The sequence below is a fragment of the Galeopterus variegatus genome, unplaced genomic scaffold, assembly GCF_000696425.1.
Source record: "Galeopterus variegatus unplaced genomic scaffold, G_variegatus-3.0.2 Scaffold1877, whole genome shotgun sequence".
Classification (NCBI taxonomy): domain Eukaryota; kingdom Metazoa; phylum Chordata; class Mammalia; order Dermoptera; family Cynocephalidae; genus Galeopterus; species Galeopterus variegatus.
In genome coordinates this window covers 138,448-158,848 of record NW_007727988.1, presented here as the reverse complement: position 1 = coordinate 158,848, position 20,401 = coordinate 138,448, and the positions used below count along the sequence as shown (strand labels likewise).

Below are 20,401 nucleotides of genomic sequence, written 5' to 3'. Positions count from 1 at the left end.
TGTTTTTTTTTTTTTTTTTTTTTTTTTTTTTTTTTTACCGGTAAGGGGATCACAACCCTTGGCTTGGTGTTGCCTGCACCACGCTCAGCCAGTGAGCCACTGGCCATCCCTATACAGGATCCAAACCCACGGCCTCGGCAATACCAGTGCTGCACTCTCCCGAGTGAGCCATGGGGCCAGCCCCTCATCAAAGTTTTTAATTCAGGCAAGTCTTTAACACCTAGTGGTGTCATTCTTTGATAATGAGAAGCAAAAACAATGAGTCAGTTTGGTGATGATGGAGATGGTAGAGAGGGTTCCATAAGATAACGCCAGTAGAATAAGTGCAGATGCCTTATAGGCAGTGGGATATATAAGGCCCAAGCTCAAAATAAAGATTTGATTTGGAGATATAAGTTTGGGAATTTCCAATGTATGCCTAGGGAAAGTATATCAAGTATATAGAGTGAGAAGAAATAGGGGGTTGAACAGACCCCAAGGAGCAATATTTTGGGAATATGAAGAAAAAAAGATGATTTTGCAAAGTCAGAGCAGACCTGGAGTAGGCCTAGGATGATGGCCATAAGAGTAGGAAGCTGGGGTGAAGGTGATTTTACTAGAATGAGTAGATTAGGGAATTGAAAGACTCTGGCAGTGGTTCTTCAAACATGTATGTCTAATAACCACACCAAAAGAGTTTATTGTTCAGATTGCTGGACTCCACCTCCAGAGTTTCTGATTTAGTAAGTCTGGGGTGGGGCCTGAGAATGTGCATTCTTAACAAGTCCCTAGGTGATGCTGTTCTGTCAATGACACTTTGGACCACACACTTGGGCAATGAAATCACTTTATGACAACAAGCCTTGAAAAACAGAAAAGACACTGAGTTAGGTGTTAGCACTATGAATAATTAAGCAAGAGTAACCAAGAAATCAAATAGATAATAGAACAAAGGACTGTGATATAGCTGGATAATGCAAGCCTCAAATGATCTACTGAATTAAACTGAAGTGGAGAAATGGTCTGAAAACAGCATTTGGGACTGAGGAAGACAATGAATCCACCTTCTGACCATGAGGTATCAGGGAGAAAACCTCGCCTCAATTTCAGAGGGCTATAGGGGAATGTCTTCAGAAACAAATTGGGTTTCAGTTTCAATTTAAGTTTCAAATGAGTTTAATTCCAATTAAAACAAGAAACCACTTTTTAATCTATCAAATTGGAAACTTAAAAAACTAACTTTTCAAATTCTAAAAGAAAGAAATTATTTAAAAGAAATAAAATGGAAGATATATACAAATGTGTAAAGGGAAAAGTAAAAATCCCTCTTCTTCCTAATCCCCAATTTCCCAGCTGAAATCACTATTAAAATTCTCTCATGGGTACTCTCAACGTTTTCTGTGCATGTACCAGGCTGCAATATTTTCCCTTGTCATACCACTGGACATCTCTCTATATCAGACCACACAGCTCTACCTAATTGTTTATAATAGTTACCATTATATGGGTGTGTCATAATTTAACCAGTTATTTATATTGCTTGGGTTGTTGCCAATTTTAAAAAATGCTATAGTGAGTATCCTTATACATGTCTCTGCACATTTGGGTGTATATTTATCAGAAAAATCCCAAAGAATTTAATTGCTGGATGAACTCCCCCTTGTGTCCCCATCCCCAGTTGCAGCTGTTGAGAACTAGTTTTTCCAAATTGGGGTTAACTACAAAAAAGAAGTGAACTTGTTTGGGGATGGAGAGTGAGAAGCCATGGCTTCCCTGGCTATAAGTGGCAGACTGTGTTGGGAACAGATGAGGAAACCCACAGATTCCACAGACTTCCTAAACCAAGACTGTAGTCCTAGTTGTGGGCAAGTAGTGAACCAGTCAGAAACTTAACTGGGAGTTCCAGGAAATGAAAGAATCATAGAAGGACTCTCTACACATCCCAGGATGATTGGGAAACTACGCATATAAAGGTGAGACACAAGAGTCCAGTAAACAATGAAAGCCAAGGGAGACTGCAACTTTGAATACATTCCCTAACTTCTACCTCAGGGTGATCTGCAGAGATTGGAAGACTTATAAACTAAATGTGTTTTGAGTATAACTTGTTTCATACAGACACAAGAGTGACCCTTAGGAAGCCAGGCTAAAAAAATTTTAACTGAGGAGAATCATTAGCAGCTACACACTGCATGGGGATAAAGATACCATAGTTTAAGCTAAAAAAACAAAAATCAACAAGCCCAGAAAACAATGGAGAGTTTCTTTATTAACTAAAATGTTTATTTTCCACTAGAAATTACTAGACATACAAGGAAACAGGAAAGTGTGACCCATACTTAGGTAAAAAGCAGTCAGTAGAAACTCTTTGTGTGTGGGCCCAGATATTGAAGTTAGCAAAGATTTCTAAGCAGCTATTATAAATATGTTTGAAGAATTAAAAGAAATCATGTTGATAACTACAGAAAAATATGCTAACAATGAATCATCAAACAGGTAATCTCAATAAATAGAAACTAGAGAAAAGAACCAAATGGAAATTTTAGAACTGAAAAACATAATAACCGAAGTAAAAAAACTGACAAGAAGGATTTTAAGATGGAAAAAAAAAAATCATCATCATCATCATCATCTGTGAACTCAAAGACAGATCAACAAAAATCACCCAGTGTGAAGAAGAGAGAAAAAAATACTGATGAAAATGAACAGAGCCTCCAAGACTGGTGAAGCAATTTCAATGTCAATATATACAATGGGATTGTCAAAAGGAGAGGAAAGGACAAAAATAATATTTTAAGAAATAATGGACAAAAAGTTCTCAAATTTTATGAAAAACATTAACTTTCATATCCAGAGAGCTCAATGAATCCCACATAAGATAAACACAAAGAGAAACACATCTAGACAAATTATAGTCAAACTGCTATAAGCCAAAGACACAGAAAATCTTGAAAGTACCAAATAGGAGAGCAAAGGTGATTAATAGCTGACTCCTCAGAGACAAGAGACAAGAAGGCAGTGTAATAAATATATCTAATATGCTGAAACTATTGAATCAAAGGCCAAAGAGCATATAAATTTTTAGAAGTTACCCAAATGGCCTTCCAAAAAGGTTCCAGTAGTTTATACTCCAGAGAGTACTATATTCTCACTCACATTAGACATTACACCAAATTCTTTAATCTTTACCAATCTAAAATGCTAAAAAAAATTTAAGTTAGAGTATCTAATTTTGATTTACATTTATTTAACTCAGTATGATAGCTTATGTTTATGGCTATTTAAACTTCTTTCACTGTGAACTGCTTGTTCATGTCCTTTACATATAGGATTATCTTTTTCCTACTGACTTGTAAGGGCCCTGTGATATCAAGGAAATTGACAACATTTGTTTTATGTGTTGGAAATATTTTGTCTATTTCCCATCTAGTTTTCCCCCAAATAAAACCTTCTTCAGAAACCCACTATATATATCAGATAAATATGAAACAAGTTCCTCTGGTTGAACCCAGAGGAAGGAGTCCCCCAAAGATCTCCTAAGTACCTCCAGGAAATGTATGGCAGCATTGTGTACAGTTTGAAAAATAGGCTTACCACACTGTCAAGAGAATGACCTAAGAACACCTGAGTAAATTGTAAAAGATGTTAAACCTAATAAGCAGTGACCATATTTATGGGCTCAACTCAAATCAATTCTTCTTTAATTTACAAAGATGTTCTAAGTATCTAAGATGAGATAAGTCAATATGTAACCCATTGGGGGTATAATCAAGAATTTCTCTCTTCCTAAAATACCATACTATGCTCCATTTTCCATTCATGCCTGAACTCACTGCAATCTGACTTTCACTTTCACCATTCTAGTAAAATTGCTTTTATGATGGGGAAATCCAACAGTCTCTTTTCAATGCTATTCTCTTTCATATCTCTGCAGGAAGTGGCACCACTAGTAACTTCTCTTGCTGATATTCTCGACTCCCTTGGTTCCTATATTATTCTCTTAAAACATCACCTAAATATCTTTCACTGACTCTTCTTCTAATTTCTCCTTAAATGTTAGTTTCTAAAATCATAGTCTTTCTTTTCTCCTTCTACATCTTTCCAAGAGGGATGGCTTCCTCTCCTATTATCTGCACTGTTACTTTTTGTTACTGAGTTCCAAACCTGAAGGGCACTAGTTTCAACCTAATGGATAAAATTAAAAATTGAAGATTCATACTGGAGTTTTTTCATATCCCTCAATCAATCTGTCTCCAATTCTGTTTATTCTACTGGCTCTCCATTGGAATCGTAACTAGCACGTTATCATCTTTAACCTAGACTATTATAATAGCCATCTAACCAAGTCTCACTGCTCAAATGTCTCCTCACTCTAAATCATCCTCCACTGTAACACCAAGGTCATACTTCTAAAATACAAATCTTATTATCATAGTCTAAACAACTTTTTATAACAAAACTCATTATAAACTATCAAACTCTTTTCACCCTCATCTGTAATAACTTCCTACTCTGTGTGTTAGCCACCACAGAATACTTAATAAAGAAGTTCAGGACTTATTTTTAAAATACTGACATTCTTTCTTTAATCAATATTACCCTCCACTCCCTCAACCCCAATTTTTACTCCTTTTATGTTATTCCCTAAGTAAAGTCTCCCTAAACTCTTCAGGTGAAATAATTTGCTTATTTCTAATAGTACTTTTTTGTTTTCATGTTTTGCAGCTGACTGGTATGGAGATCCGAGCACTTGACCATGCTCTAGCCAACTGAGGAAACCAGCCAGCCCTCTAACAGTACTTTATATACACCTTTATTTATAAAACTTAAACTCTTCCATTGTAGTTGTTATTGTGAACCTCTTGGGGAAAGGCACTGTATCTTAATTTTTTTTGTTCCCCTGTGCCCAGTAAATGTTTGTGAAATGAATAAAAGGATACAATGAGCTGTACTGATGAAATATACTGATGAATCTGTATTGATGAAAATGATATACTGATGAAAGAATATAAGGAACCAGAAGGTATCAGTGGACAAGATAAAGACAACTGGAAGAATGATGCTACTTTAAGATGATAAATGGTTTATTTTTGCTAGGCAGAAACGAAGTAAGATTTACTGAAAGAACCAGGATTAACACAGAGTTGATAACAACAGCAAGTATGTTCCAAATAAACCAAAGTAGATTGAGATTAAGAAAGAAACAGCTTTATAAACAGTGTAGATCAAGTCAACTTGGCTCTACTAGTTGAAGAAATTTACTCATTAAAGCCTTTGGCTGCTTTTACTTCTTTTGTGTGTGTGTGACTGGCTGATAGGCGTATCTGAATCTTTGACCTTGGTATTAACAAGGCTGTGCTGTAACCAACTGAACTAACTGGCCAGCCCTTGCTTTTACTTTTATTACCTTTAAATCCCAGTGCTTAAATACAGACATGCCTTTCTGTATAGGCGATTATCCAACACTAATTAAACAATTTGTAGATCATTCAGGCTCTCAATCTGTTTATCCTCCTGCAGTAAAATCAATTAGGTAACTTGAGGTTATAAAAACAGCACTGACCCAGGAATTAAGCAAGCTGGAATTTAACCCCAGGCTCAGGAACTAACTATGCTTCTTTCTCTAGGTTTTTTCTCCCTTTAAAAGAGAACCTTTCGCAAGAATAGTTAGCTGACAGCCATCAGGTGCAGTGCCTCTGGAATTAGTAGAAGTGTCCCAGCCAATGACTGAGCATAACAAGGGTATCTAGTACAGCCATTTCTGCTTACTTGGGCATTCCTCTACGGCAATCTGTGCACTGGAGTTCCCCACAGGGCTGCCAGAGACTCCTGCAGCTGCATCACAGTCTGAGTCTCTTCCTATTGAATCCTCCTCCCTTCTTGCTCTCCTTTAACAGATTTCAGATCTACATTGAGGTCTACTCCTGCTCCTTCTACCAACCTTTATCATGCACATATGCTATCCCACAATAAATCTCTTTCCCTTTTAACTCTATTGGCATCTGCTTCTTTTAAGGCTCAAATGACACAATGACATATCCTATTCTCCAATTCCAAGGTTTACTAAAACCTATCTGTCACATATTGCCAAGTTTACCAGAATAGTGACTGCATTTTTTTTTTTTGTCTTTTGTCCGTGTCCGGCAACGGATCGCAACCCTCAGTGTTGCCCCCGTACCGGACCGGGGACCGGCAACGGGATTGCAAACCTCGGCGTTGCTCCCGCACCTCGCTCAGCCAGTGAGCAGGAACCGGTCTGTATGTGGGATCCGAACCCTCGGGCTGGAGCGCCGCCGCGCTTCCCAAGCGGCGCACTATCCAGTGCGCCACCGGGCCGGCCCATGACTGCATATTTAACATCAAGTGACAAATGGGCTTTTGCACTACAAAGGAATATAGATTAGAAAGTCTCCTCAGACGTTTAGAAGTTTTGCCTCCTTTGAGGTGCTGAGTGAAAATTAACTTGGTTTAATCAACTAACCAATATTCAACATGCAGAATCTATCAAAAATACTTACATAACTGTGTTGTCATCCACTAAGATATCACAACCATGAGCAGGACACGAAATAGTCTGAAAAAGATTGAAATTTAAACTATGTCTTCATTCAACAAATATTTACTGAATGCTTACCATCGCCAGGCACTTTGTTCGGTTCTGGGGATACCTAAACATTAATAGGATCTCAATCTTTCTCTTTCTATTTAAAGGAAATGTGTGTACGGGTGTGTTAATCACCATAAAGTAACTAGAATTGTTGACCGAAGAAACTGGTTTTAAAATACAAAACTTGAAAAAAGCAAAAGCAAGGTATCTGACAAAGTTGCTCAATTAGTTTAGCCTGATATATAAGCATATTTATGCCCACTCAGAAAACTATACCTGGATTGGATCTTTAACTGCAATGCTATATTGTAAATAGAAAAAAGCCTGTTATCTTTTAGTTGTTTAAATCTAAAAAAAAATGTTCCCCATGTGATTCATAATCCAGAAAGCTTTGCCTGTTTATATCTGTGCAACACTCTAAACACTATAGGAAATTCAGCAAAAACTGAAAAACAAATTGTCATCTTTACCTGTCCCATGCCTTCCTCCATTATTTTGGTAGTTAAATACTCGCTCCAGCACTGCATACAAAACTTATGTCCACATTCAAGGCCAGTGAAATACTGCAATAAAAATAAAACACGAACTTTAACAAAGACATTATCAGAAAAATCACTACACACAATGACTCAATAAGGCTCTATTAGCCCCTATGGGGCTAAAACGTCCAATTTGACAAAAATAGATGGGCTCCTAAAATGAACTTCTAGGTTATGAAATTTAGACATGTAAATACATTGAACACTAAAGTCTTAATTAATGAGAAATGCACCTATAGTCGATACTCACAAATTTTAGGAAAGGCAAGCAATAATGATAACTTTGTATTAAGCTTTAGAATATAATATACCAATAAGCATATGAAAAGATGCTTAGTATCATTAGCCATCATGGAAATGTAAATCAAAACCACACAGAGACACCACTTCATACTCACTAGGACAGCTATAATCAAAAAGACAGATAATCACAAGTGTTGATGAGGATGTGGAAAACTGGGACCCTCATACACTGTTGATGGGAATGTAAAATGGTACAGCAACTTTGAAAAACCACCAAGCAGTTCCTCAAAATACTAAGCACAGAATTACTGTATGACCCAACACTTATAATCCTAGGTATATACTCAAAAAAAAAGAAAAGAAAACATATATCCACACAAAAACTTGTACACAAGTGTTCACAGCAACATTATTCGTAACAGACAAAAAGTGGAAACGACCCAGATGTCCATTAACTGAAGGATGGATACACAAAATATGGAATATCCACATAATGGATTATTATTCACCATAAAAAGGAATGAAATACTTATACACAACATGGATGAACCTTAAAAACATGCTAAGTGAAAGAAGCCAGTCACAAAAAAAACCACATATTGCTTGATTCCATTTATATGAAGGTCCTAAATACCTAAAGAAAACAGATGTGTGGTTGTTTAGGACTAGGGGACTTGAGGGGAAACATGGAGTGAATGTCAAAGAGTATGAGGTTTTGAGGGGGAGGTTACAAAAATGTTCTAAAATTAACCATGGTAACGGTTAATTTTGTGGTAATGGTAACACAATTCTGTGAATACACTAAAAAACACTTTAAGCCAGAAAATTGGATAGTATGTGAAATCTATTTCAATAAGCCTTTTATTAAAAAAAAAAGTCAGGCCAATACAGGACTTTCATAGAACTGCACAGAATGTAGCTAACCTAGAAAAATATAATAAAATCTTATGGTAAATCAAAAGATTTATTCACAATAGCTAAGAATAATAGCAACATTTTGTTCTTAGATTACAAGATTTGAAATGCTATTAACTTGAGGGATAAACAAAGTATACTGAATTTTGTAATGGGATATTAAACAACTACTTTAAATAATATTAGAGTGCCTGGAGGACTGGATTCAAAAAAAGACTCGAATAATGGTTATCTTATTTTAGTTTAAGAACATTTTTACAATATATCATACTAAATTATTTTTAATTGAGTAAGTAATATAGGCTCATGATTCAAAACAATTTCTTTTAACAGTATGAGTTTATGTTGAAAATAAGTTTCCTTCATCCCCATCCCTGACCTCTGTTTCTTCTACCCAGAAGCAATCACTATTTCCAATTTCTTACATATTCTTCCAGAGATGTTCTAATGTACACATACAGTTGCAATTTACACATTCTCTTCTGCATCTTGTTTTTTTTAATAAAAAATTTAACAGATTTCTGATGTGGTTCCACATTGGTACATGTGAGATTACTTTTTAAAGTCTGTATGAAGATACCACAATTTACAAGGGCACTTCAAAAAATTTATGGAAAAATAGAATTGAAAGATAATACAAATCTTTCTACAAATTTACTGAAGTACCCTCATATTTAAACAGTCCACTATTAATGAATATTTAGACATTTTTTTCTTTCCAACTATGGTACTGCCAATACTATATAAACATTTTTGTGATCAGATGAATGTATCTTAGGATAAATTTGTAGACGTGACATTACACAAGGTATACAATACAATTTAATAGATACTAGCAAGCTTCCCTCCAAAGAGGGTGTAGTAATTTATACTGTGCAAGAGTCCTTGGTTTCTCACACCCAGGTCAATGTGGTGTATTATCCAACTACTTGATCTCTGACAATCTAATAGGTGAAAAACAAACTAACTTCATTAGTTTTGATTTCAACTTTATTATGAGTGAAGTTTTAACACTTGAAAAATATTTAAGGCTGTTTATTTCTTTTTCTGTGTACTCTCTTCACATATTTTGCCCACCTTCCACTGGGTTTTTTCTTAATAATTTAGGAGAGCTTTTTACTTATTTTGGAAACTGGCCATTTATAAGAATGAAAAATATTTTCTCCCAGTTTTAACTTTGAATGTTATTAATTTGTTGCCATGCAGAAGCTCTATTTATATACAGTGAAATGTAGCAGACTTTAAATTTATGGCCTCTGAATTAATCAACTTTGATGTAAGGAGCTAGGGAGAAATCTAATTTTCTACCCCAGATGGCTATCAAGTGGTTCCAACACCGTTTATTGAATAATCCACCATATTTGAAATGTCTCCTCTATAATAAATTCTCCTCATGCATACTTGACTCTATCCTGTTCTGGTGCTCTGCGTATTCTTCTTGTATCTGGTGGGACTAGTCCTCACCCTGCTATCTACTGCCAATCTATTCTTCTTTTTCAATATTTTCCTGACTAGTCTATCTTTCCAAATACTCAAGCCATCCTTTTATCCCCTTTAGTATTTAGTTTTCTTCATACAGATCCTTCACACTTCTTGTCAAGTTTATTCCTAGCTTTTATTTTTTTTTCTAGCTCTTATAAGTGGTATTTTTAAAATCCCATTACACTTTCTAATTAACTATTATTTGAAATATGCTTATAAAATTTCTGATGTTGCTCATATTAGATGCAAACAGGATAACAAATTCTATATACAGAATATAAACAATATTTTTAAAATGCATAGAAGCCATGAAAGGAAATGTATCAGAGTCCTGCAACTGGTTTCACAGACAGAATGACAAGTAAAATATATATCAAGTTTTTAAAAGTCTATTTCCATTACTCCCCGTCAGTGAAGGAGATTTGGTACTAACTTGTTACCCGATCACTAAATGGAGAGTCTGATTTTCACGGCTATATTGAGAAGGGGCATTCTGTAAAGTACAAATATGGTAAATATATCAACAACTCAAAAATGTTTTATTCAAAAGTTAAAAACACATACATATGTTCATGTGCTTTATTCTTTTTTCAAATAAGAATCCTAAGACTGAGAGATTACTGGTCGCAAAGGTTAGAGAGCAGTGACTGCAAGTCCTGATCTTTGCAACTTGTAGTGTAGGGCCTATTATAAGAGAACATAAAAGGACAAATTAAAAAATAAATTTTTTTTAAAAAGGTTTTTATTCTTTAAAGGTTTATTTTTCACTAACTTCTCTAAATAAGTAACAAGATTAAACAAGATAAAATAGAAAAATAAATCATACATGCATGTCTAAATATAAAGCAAAAACTAACTTGTGGTCTAAAGACACATATTCATTGCGTTGTGTCATTATTGTGGATATGTCTGGGTATCTTCCCATCTGTCTTCCTTTTCCCTCCTCCTCTGACATGTTTGTTCCCTCACTATCTCACGTTCACCTATTTGGCTCCCTGTGCTTTCTCCTGACACAGGGGATCAGATTATTCACTAAAACTTATCCCTGTTTATATCATAAATAAATCTGATCAAGAAAGAATGCATTTAAAAATATATAAAATTAATGGTCCCAAAGAAAGAAACTAAAAGGACAATACACACTCAACATTTCATTAATCCTTGCCACTTTACATATACAGCAACTAATGTCAAATAGCACCAGGAACATTAAGAGTTATCTTTCATCCATCAGAAGTTGTCCATAAAGTTGAAGCCACTTTGTTTATAAAAACTGAGTATAGGCATCAGTTCCCTTGCGTGTAAAATGGAATGGATTAAAAAGGAAGATAGCGTTGGACCTTGATCAGATGTTTTTGAGCAGTGTTTCCAAGAGCACCAAGATTCCACAGTGAAGCTTCAGGGGTGGGGGATGGGAAGACAGACCACCCTACCTCACATCTTCAACTCTGCCTTTACCTATTTAACATATCTTATTCTTAGAAAATACAAATTTACTTCATAAAACTGAGATATTATAGCCCAAGCCACATTTCCTAGTAGAGTGATGGATTAGTACAGCTATAGCATAAGCTACTTTAATTCAAAACATTATTATAAAGTGGTTAACAGCTGCCAGGATTAAGAAACCCCTGAATCAGTCACAACACAGATGAGGGGAAGGGGCGGTGTATAAATTTACCAAGTGCTACAAAGTCATAGGAAATTGTTTTTAAAGGAAAGACCACCCAGGATAGTCAACTCCAAAGTTTTATAAACTAAGCTATCAAAAGCATTTATTAAAAAACCTGTTTTCATGTGGCACTGTATAAAGCTAAAATTGCCTTCTATGAGGATAAAGACAATGAATATATATACAAATAAAAGGAAAGTTACTGTATAAATGTTTAAAGAGAGTAGCAGAAATGTAACACAGGGATTACACGATATAAGTAAAAAAAAAAATCACTCATCCAATTAATAAAGTAAAGCTTCATGAAGAATTGCAGGAAACATTTATTTCCAAAACTAAGAGATTAAAATTATTCTTCTATATCCGTCTAAAAATTATGAGAAGTCCTACTTTTCTCATGATTTATTTTTCATAATGCTTATAGCACAGTTACCATAACTCTCTAACTTACTTTGCCAACCCATGTTGCTCTTTTTGCTATCTTGTCCTGTCACACAGCCAAAATTTCCTTTAAAAGAGTAATTTATTTACTCTTCTACTTTATTGCTTCCACTTTCTTTCCCACCTTCACGTCAATGACTCTTCAGCTCACACAGTCTGGTTTCCCCTCCTGCCATACTACTTAAAGTTACTTCCTGTTAATTCCAAATTCACTTTTCAATTCTTTTCTCTGAAGCTTTTAGCACTGTTTACCATTCCCTGATTCTTGAAACTACATGGGTACTTCAAAAAATTCATAGAAAAATGGGACTGAAAGATAATATGAATCTTTCCATAAACTTTTTGAAGACTCTTCATACATTCTCTCACTTTGGCTTCTGTACTACTACATTTTCCTGGTTCACCTAACTACCATAGCTTCAGAGGTTAGCTCAGAGGTTAATTTCTGTGGGAAGTCTTGCTTGATCCAAAACTGGGTTGGGTGTACCTCTAACATGTTCCCATGGTATTGTATCTTGTGTATGCTCTCTCAAAGCACTTACCATTCTTTCTGACTATGCCATTTTACTTATCTGCTCAGCTAACCTGATTTGAAGACAGGGATTATGCATTTATTCTCCATTATGTTTCTAACATTTAGAATAGTGCCTGGCATGTTAAATGAATAGTAGATTCTCCATCACCAGCTACAAGTACAAAGCAAAAATATACACTGCCAATCTCCACTCATGATTTTCACTTCTAGTTTGTTGAAACTGTTGGATAATACTAAGGACACAGAGAAAGTTACAGTGAATATTTGTAAGCAGTTGGCTTCAGTATTCAAATAGAGTTAAGATTTAAATTAAGGAGGAAATGGATATCACAGAGAAAGAGGAAAAATGCAGGAATAAAAAAACCTTACATAACCTGGGACAAATAATTTGGGTCTTAGTAACACCTCACAGAGACATTTATAAACTGGAAGCACTATAGAAATGTCAACTGGCAATTAGAGTATGTTAAAGATAATAAAGCGGTCAAAGCATGAATTCAATGTATTTTAATAGCAGTAGTGAATTTTTTTTATCTGCTCAAGTTAGGATTGTAATTTAAGGATTTGGAAATGATACAATTCTCAGGCTGAAAGAAGTTGAAAAAATATCTTACTTAACTCATTTGAAAAATAAGAAACTGAAACCCAGTGAGATTAAATGACTTATCTACGCCCAAAGCTAAATATTTAGTGTTAGAGCTTATGATCAGAACTTGAGAACTGGGAAACTCAATTCAGCAATATACCTACTAAATTGCTTTATCTCACTGATCATTCTGTTTCTCTAAGAGTATTCAATTAAGTTTCTTTTAAAACTTCTTTTGTAATCACTTGTACATGTGAACAAATTAGCTCCCTTCAAATGAGTCCCTTTAGTAATACACGTTTAATAAGACCTGAAACTATAAAACTTCTAGAAGAAAACACGGGGGGAATTCTTCAGGATGTAGGACTGGGCAAAGACTTTATGAATAAGACCACAAAAGCACAGGCAACAAAAGAAAAAATAAATAAATGGGATTACATTGAACTAAAAAGCTTCTGCACAGCAAAGGAAACAATCAATAGAGCAAAAAGACAACCTACAGAATGGAAGGAAATATTTGCAAACTATACATCTAACAGGGTATATTATATCCAGAATACAGAAGGCAAAAAAACAGATAACCTGATTAAAAAATAGGCAAAGGACCTTAACAGACATTTCTCAAAGGAAGACATACAAATAACCAACAAGTACATGGGAAAATGCTCAACATCACTAATCATCAGGAAAATGCAAATCAAAACCACACTGAGATATTATCTCATCCCAGTTAGACTGGCTATTATTAAAAAGACAGAGAATAACAAATACTGACAAGGATGCAGAGAAGGGGGAACACTTCTACACTGTTCGTGGAGTTGTAAATTAGTACTGCCACTATGGAAAACAGAATGGAGGTTTCTCAATTAACCACAGACAGAACTACCATATCATCAGCAATCCCACTACTGAATATATACCCAAAGGAATGGAAATCATCATGTCAAAGGGATACCTGCATTCCCATGTCTATCGCAGCTCTATTTACCATAGCCAAGATGTGGAACCAACCTAAATGTTCATCAACAGACCACTGGATAAGGAAAATGTGGTATATATACACAATGGAATATTACTCAGCCATAAAAAAAAGAATGAAATTCTGCCATTCACAGCAACACAAATATGGAGAAAAATTATGGAGAAAATTTGGAGAAAATTATGTTAAGTGAAATAAGCCAGGCACAGAAAGAGAAATACCAAATGTCCTCACCTATAAGTGGGAGCTAAAAAAAGAGAGAGAATGCACACACATGCAAGAGAGCACCAGAGAAAGAGAGACAGAGAGAAAACGAACAATCACAACAGGTTGAACTTTCAGAAGGCGAGAACAAAACTACAGTTACTAGAGATGGGAAATGGGGAGAAGTGGAGGGTTGGAGAGAAACTGGTTAATGGACACAAAGAATGCTTACATTTTATAATGATGAATATGCTAATTATCCTGGTTTGATCACGGCATACTGTACACAGGTACTGATATTCGACTCTGTACCCCACAAATATGTCTAGTCAATTATGTTTCAATTAAAAAAAAGAAAAACAAATGCTTATATACAGTGGACCTTGAACAGCATGGGTTTGAACTGTGCAGGTCAACTTACACACAAATTTTTTCAATTAAAAAATAAAAAAATACATAAAAAAACTCGAAGATAAACAATGAAAAACCTTAAATATGTTAAAATATGAGGGTACTTCAAAAGGTTCATGTAAAAATAGAAAAAATAGTATGAATCTCCATATTATCATATTATTTTTTAATTCTATTTTTCCATGAACTTTTTGAAGTATCTGTGTATATAAATATAATACTGGTGCCAAAGACCTGGTATATAATAATTATTAGAAAATGCTCTTCAACTCCTAAAGCAGAGAATATGAACAAGATAGTTATAAATATCACAGAATTAAGTCATTTCTCAGATATCCTGAAACACCTTAAAAACTGAATCCCAAGTACTGAGATACCTTTATGCCATAAATATAATTTTCCTATAGTTACTAATAAAATAAGGCCTTTATAGGGAGATTATTTAAGCCTAAAACTTCTTCACTAAACACTCCAAAGTAAATCATCTTAATTCAAGAAAATTTTAAGAGGGATACTTGTACTCAAGGGAAACACCAATTATTTGGTTCTCTTCTGTTCCAACTCTGCCCCAACTTGCCATATTTAAGAATCTCCATTAGAATGAATTTGTATAAGTGAAAATCTTTTCTTATGAAGAATCCTGAAAGTTCCCTAGCAGATGTATTAAAGACATTTTATAAATGTTTTGGATATTAAAAAAAGTAAAGTTTTAAATTTATTTTAATTTGAATGAAAAATAATTCTACTGACTGCCTACCTATTACACAATTCTCCCTATGGAGGTAAAATAAACTCTAGAAAGATTTAGGTATGTAATGACAATTTGAACAAGAAGCTGCTTCAAAAAAACAAACAGGTTTGGGCAAAGGTGAAACCAAGCTCTTTCTCTTCCTTTCCTTATCCTCATATAGGTTACTGCTCATACGTTACTACTCCCAGACCCCCAGATATTCCTTTCTTTAAATAATAAAAGTTGATTTACCCTCTGAAATACAGAGTCAGTGCTACCCTTAAACTACCAAATACTCACCGAGTTAGGGTAGTTCAAGTAGCAGATCTGACAAGGCATATCCTGTGCTGATGACCTTGTATTCATCTGGCGTGTTCGAGACTTTTTACTTGGATTAATTACATGACACTCAGCAAAGAGCTTCTCCAGGTTTCCATCAAAGTACCTGCATTATTTAAACAGAAAGGATGAGAGCCCAGCAATAGCACACTGTTCGAGCTCTCCAAAAGTCTGATTCTCTACAGGGAAAAGCAATTAACTGAATTAAAATAAACCAAGATCAAAACCTTTTTGCTCAGAGAAAATGAAGAGTTGTATGGCTACAAATTGTAGCAAATAGAGGTGTGTGTGTATCTATATGTATGGGTGTGTGTGTGTGTGCATGTGTGTGTGTGTGTGTGTGTAAAAGTAGGTTGAGTTTTTGTTGATCTTTTGATTTCTTTTTTTTTACTTTGTTTTTAAATAAGAGTCCTGGGAAGTTAAGACATTAGTATTTTAACAGCACTTCAACAAAAACTTCAGGATGAAAGTTGTGGTACTGCTAGTGGTACCTATGAAGAGTAATGGTATTTTAAAAGGCTAGGATGTACTTTATACAAATGAATTCATTTTATTATTAATTTGGGTAAATCAGTTTAAATATATTAGCTCTAGTAAACCACTTACAGAGCATACCTTACTCAACAAATCATTTTAAAAATTAAATTATCACATGTGCCTCATTCTACAAAATAGACTTGCCTTCTAAATACCTTTTGAAATATTTTTTAATTTACTGAGAAATGGGAGGAAGAAGCAAACGAGTACATCTTAAAACATTTTTATATCAAATAAATTATTTATACATTAGCTTTTCACAAAATATGTACCTAAATATACAGAAATAGTTCAGTATCTGAGATATCAAGAGTATGATATACCAAGTACTATCTAGTTTTAACTAAAATGTAAACTTCTTGACAGAAGATAGTGGTAAATACCTAGCACAGTATTTCCCACTAATCCACATGAGACATGGTCTTTGGTCACCTGAAATATCCTAATATTCAAAAGGAAAAAGCAATAAATAAAAAAATCTGTGAATCAATATAACCAGCAAAAATATTAAAGCAGAATCTGGTCAATTACTTTGTAGCTTGTAAAGCCCATGTTTCAACAACTACAATGTTCTTTACATACAAACAGTATGTAAACAGGAGGTTCTCAATTTAAAAATAAAACTCAAAAGAGATTTCCAATATTTCCTACAAATTTTATCTGAGGAAGATGCCTAATTTTATCTGAAAAGTAGAAAACACAAAGACTAACACTAAATATAAATTCATCATCCAATTAAACACCTTATTTTATAAAAATATTCATGCTCACAAGAAAGGACAAACTTCTGTCACTCCAAACTTGGCTACTTGGAACTAATGACTCCACATACATTGGTTAACATTTTAGACAGCATTCTATGCATACAAAGCCACACAGACATATGTCTATAATTTTATATAAATATCATACTCCAGATTTTAACCTGCTTTCTTCACTAAACAATATTTAACAAGTTTGTCAGTTCTACTCCATCAACTTGCCTGCTCTTGTAGTTTTTGGTAAATTCTCAATATTTGATAAAAATCCTTTATCAGTCTTCCAGATCTCTATTTTCTGTAGTGTCTGCTCTTACTTCTTGCTGCTGCAAATGAGGTTTCAAGTTCTACAAGACTACTTGTCCCTTCATTTTTTTTTCTTAGTTCTGTCAGCTTCCTTTTCACCTTGTTCTGTTGTTTTATAAGTTCTTCTTTGATCCCTCATCTCATAGAATCTATGTTCACTTTAATTTCCTTAAGAGGACAAAGAAGCTGTTTTCTTCTAATTATGGTAGCTTTATTTAGGACTACTATGCCCAAGAGAATGGCTGGATTATTAACTACTCACACACTGTTTACCTGGGCACTGTTTCAAAGTTCCTTCAGTTAGCTGGCTTTTATATACATCCTGGCTTGTGAAAATCAGGCCAAAATGAAAAGGGACTGACTCACTGTGAAGCACCGCAGTTCAGGCACCTTGTTTAACGAGTTAACAAATATTTCCCTCTGCTTCACTGACTTTGCTCAACAGCTCCAAAGCTTCTCCTAGGACATTGCTTCTCCTCTTTACTGTAATACTGTCCATCCTTTTGAGGAAATCATACTGATGCTATCCTTGGGGGAGGAAAGAGGAATCATACTGATTTCCTCAAATAAAAACAATAGCAATGTGATTTCTCCTTGGGCTCAGCCTTTCCTTAGGGAGGAAAGGACACAAGCAGGGTATTCCTTACTTCCATGGCCTAGATTTCTCCATATTAAGATTATTAATATATACGATTATTATTTGTTAATAAAAAAAAGATTGTTAAACTTTTGTGGTTTCTCAGTATATTGTAAATTCTCTTCTCTCTTCCAGGGTTCTTTGTTCATTCAAGTATGTTTACAGAAATACAGTTAAGCAAACTAACACTTAATCAGACAACTTTCCAGAATATCTAGATCTTAATTTGTCATTTTCCTTGACTGCTAGACAGCTACATACCTTTTAAGAATTAAAATTTCAAGGTAGTAAGAATTATTGCCTAAAAACTTGTGGAGAGAGGACGCAGGGCTGGTACGGAATACCACTGGCTAGTGTTTCATTTTTAATTCTGAGTGACTGTGGCATCTCTGCTTGCCATTTTAACATTTAATTTTGCCCTTAGTGGTCTGTCTTAAAAGCAACTAAGGCTTCATATTTCATAAAGGCCACTGTTGAAGAAGTATACTCACAATAAAATGGGAAAAGCAAAAATGTTAAGCTAATTTAAATGTGTATAGTAGGCTTTTCTACTCTATATTCTTAGGCTATCAGAGCTCAATCCTACCAGTCTTCAATGCTCCCTTTACAAACTCACAAGTCCAATAATCTACTGCTATAAGCCTGACAGCAAAAATGAACACACACACATACATGAAAATTTACAAAAATACATTATACATTATAAGTATCCATGTACAAACATGCATATACACATATATGTACTTCTAAATAACCAAATAATGTTTGTTTTCATGCAGCAATTTATGGGTATAGACTTCAATTTCAAAAGACTATAAAACAGTCACAATTATTCTATACCTCAATTATAGTTCTGACATAAGAACTAAAAAAGATCCATGGCACCAACATTCCTCCTAAGAATTGTCATTTCAACTACCTCTCAGCCATGTTAACCTGCTTCTAATGGTGTAGGTTTTTTCCACTTTTAGAAAATGTATATTTAAGCAAAAATGTCAAAGAAGCAAAGGAATAGCTTAAATTCATTTAAATAATATGGATGAATAGGAATTGCAATCAAACTTATAAAAAACAAAAATAATACATAAGGCATGAAAATGACAGTCTTAAACCAGCAATATAGAATGAGAGTAGACACACGAGAAGACTTTACAAATAGTCTCAGAGCTTAATCCTCATTTTCCTTAGAAAGAAATCAGTAGATATAGTAGAGTACAGGAGTATAAGCAAGTTATTAAGAACTACTGAGGTAGGAGCTAGACAGTTAGCTCAGTTGGCAGAGCGCTGTGCCAACACCACCAAGTTCAAGTGTTTGGATCCCCATACTGGCCAGCTGCCAAAAAAAAAAAAAAAAAGAACTACTGAAGTAAATAGTTCTTTCTCTTCTGGGAATGGGATTGGGATTGTTTTGAGAACTACTTTTCATCTATAACCCTTGTAAAACTATTAAACTTTTTTAAAAACCGTAACTGTGTTATTCTGATAAAAATTTAAATTTAAAAAGGGCTCCTGGAGTAGAATGCAAGTTTTCATACAAATTAAAAGATATCATGGCATCTTTTGTAGTTTTTAAACGTATTTTTTCAAAAGAAGGATTAAAACTAGAATGTGAGATGGCTGGCATACCTATGAACCTGTACTAGGTAAAGTTCAGAATTCCAAAGAACCAGATCTGTCTAAGGACTTAGAACAGAAAACTAATTTTTCTAAGAAAGGCTTTTGGCCCCCATGAAAAAAGATTTAATGAGGACTTGCTTTAAAAGTTTTAAGTTTCTTATGCTAATCTCTAAAAAATAATTTAGTTCTTCTTTTAATATAAATGTATTCTATGTAGTTTTTATAGTTAAATAAACATACTGCTCATGTATTTTTAAGAAAAAGTAGAGTACTTTTTGAGGATATAAGATCTTTTCCCTACTGGGGAAAACTCAACTTAATAAAAACAGCATTATAATAAAATCTCCTGAATGTGTTTACTGCTAAACAAAAGACTACTTGACAAAGAAGTTACTAATTAATATTACTTGCAAGTTGCAGTACAAAAATCTTACTCAATAATTCTTTCTACCATACTTTATCTTTTTGGCTCTGAGCCACGGTGAAGGCAGGTGGCCTAAGGAACTAACCACAGTGAAACAGATGTAAGGTGACTCCTTATAGGTTTGAGTTAGGAAAATCATAACAGAAACACAACAAACTATGCTATCTTCCAAAAAAGTTCCCATCCCCATTTATTATAGAAAAATTTAAATATATGAAAGCCAATTGCACTCCCACACCCCCAATCAGTTTTAATAAACATTTTGCTAATCAAAAGGCTTTTTTGAATAAAAAAAATTTTATTGATCCTCTAATGAACTTTCAAGGTAGATCTAAAACTACGCAGGACATTTTAAAAGAAGTGAATGACTATTCTCTTTTGACCACAGAATAGAGAAGACCTCTACAAAAGAGGCTCCTAGAGGCACAGATGCTGGTTTCACAGGGTGTTCCAACCATAT

At 34.4% G+C, this 20,401-nt stretch overlaps 1 protein-coding gene across 1 annotated transcript in view; it reads right to left on the bottom strand.

Annotated features, from left to right (window-relative positions):
• Positions 1-20,401, bottom strand: part of LOC103595883 (E3 ubiquitin-protein ligase ARIH1) — a 112,500-nt gene that overhangs the window by 33,402 nt on the left and 58,697 nt on the right. The window contains exons 4-6 of the mRNA XM_008579409.1: positions 15,624-15,768; positions 7,057-7,149; positions 6,498-6,553 (exon numbers count right to left, since the gene is read on the bottom strand). Of these exons, the coding sequence (XP_008577631.1) occupies positions 6,498-6,553; positions 7,057-7,149; positions 15,624-15,768 (294 nt within the window). The remainder of the gene's footprint in view (positions 1-6,497; positions 6,554-7,056; positions 7,150-15,623; positions 15,769-20,401) is intronic.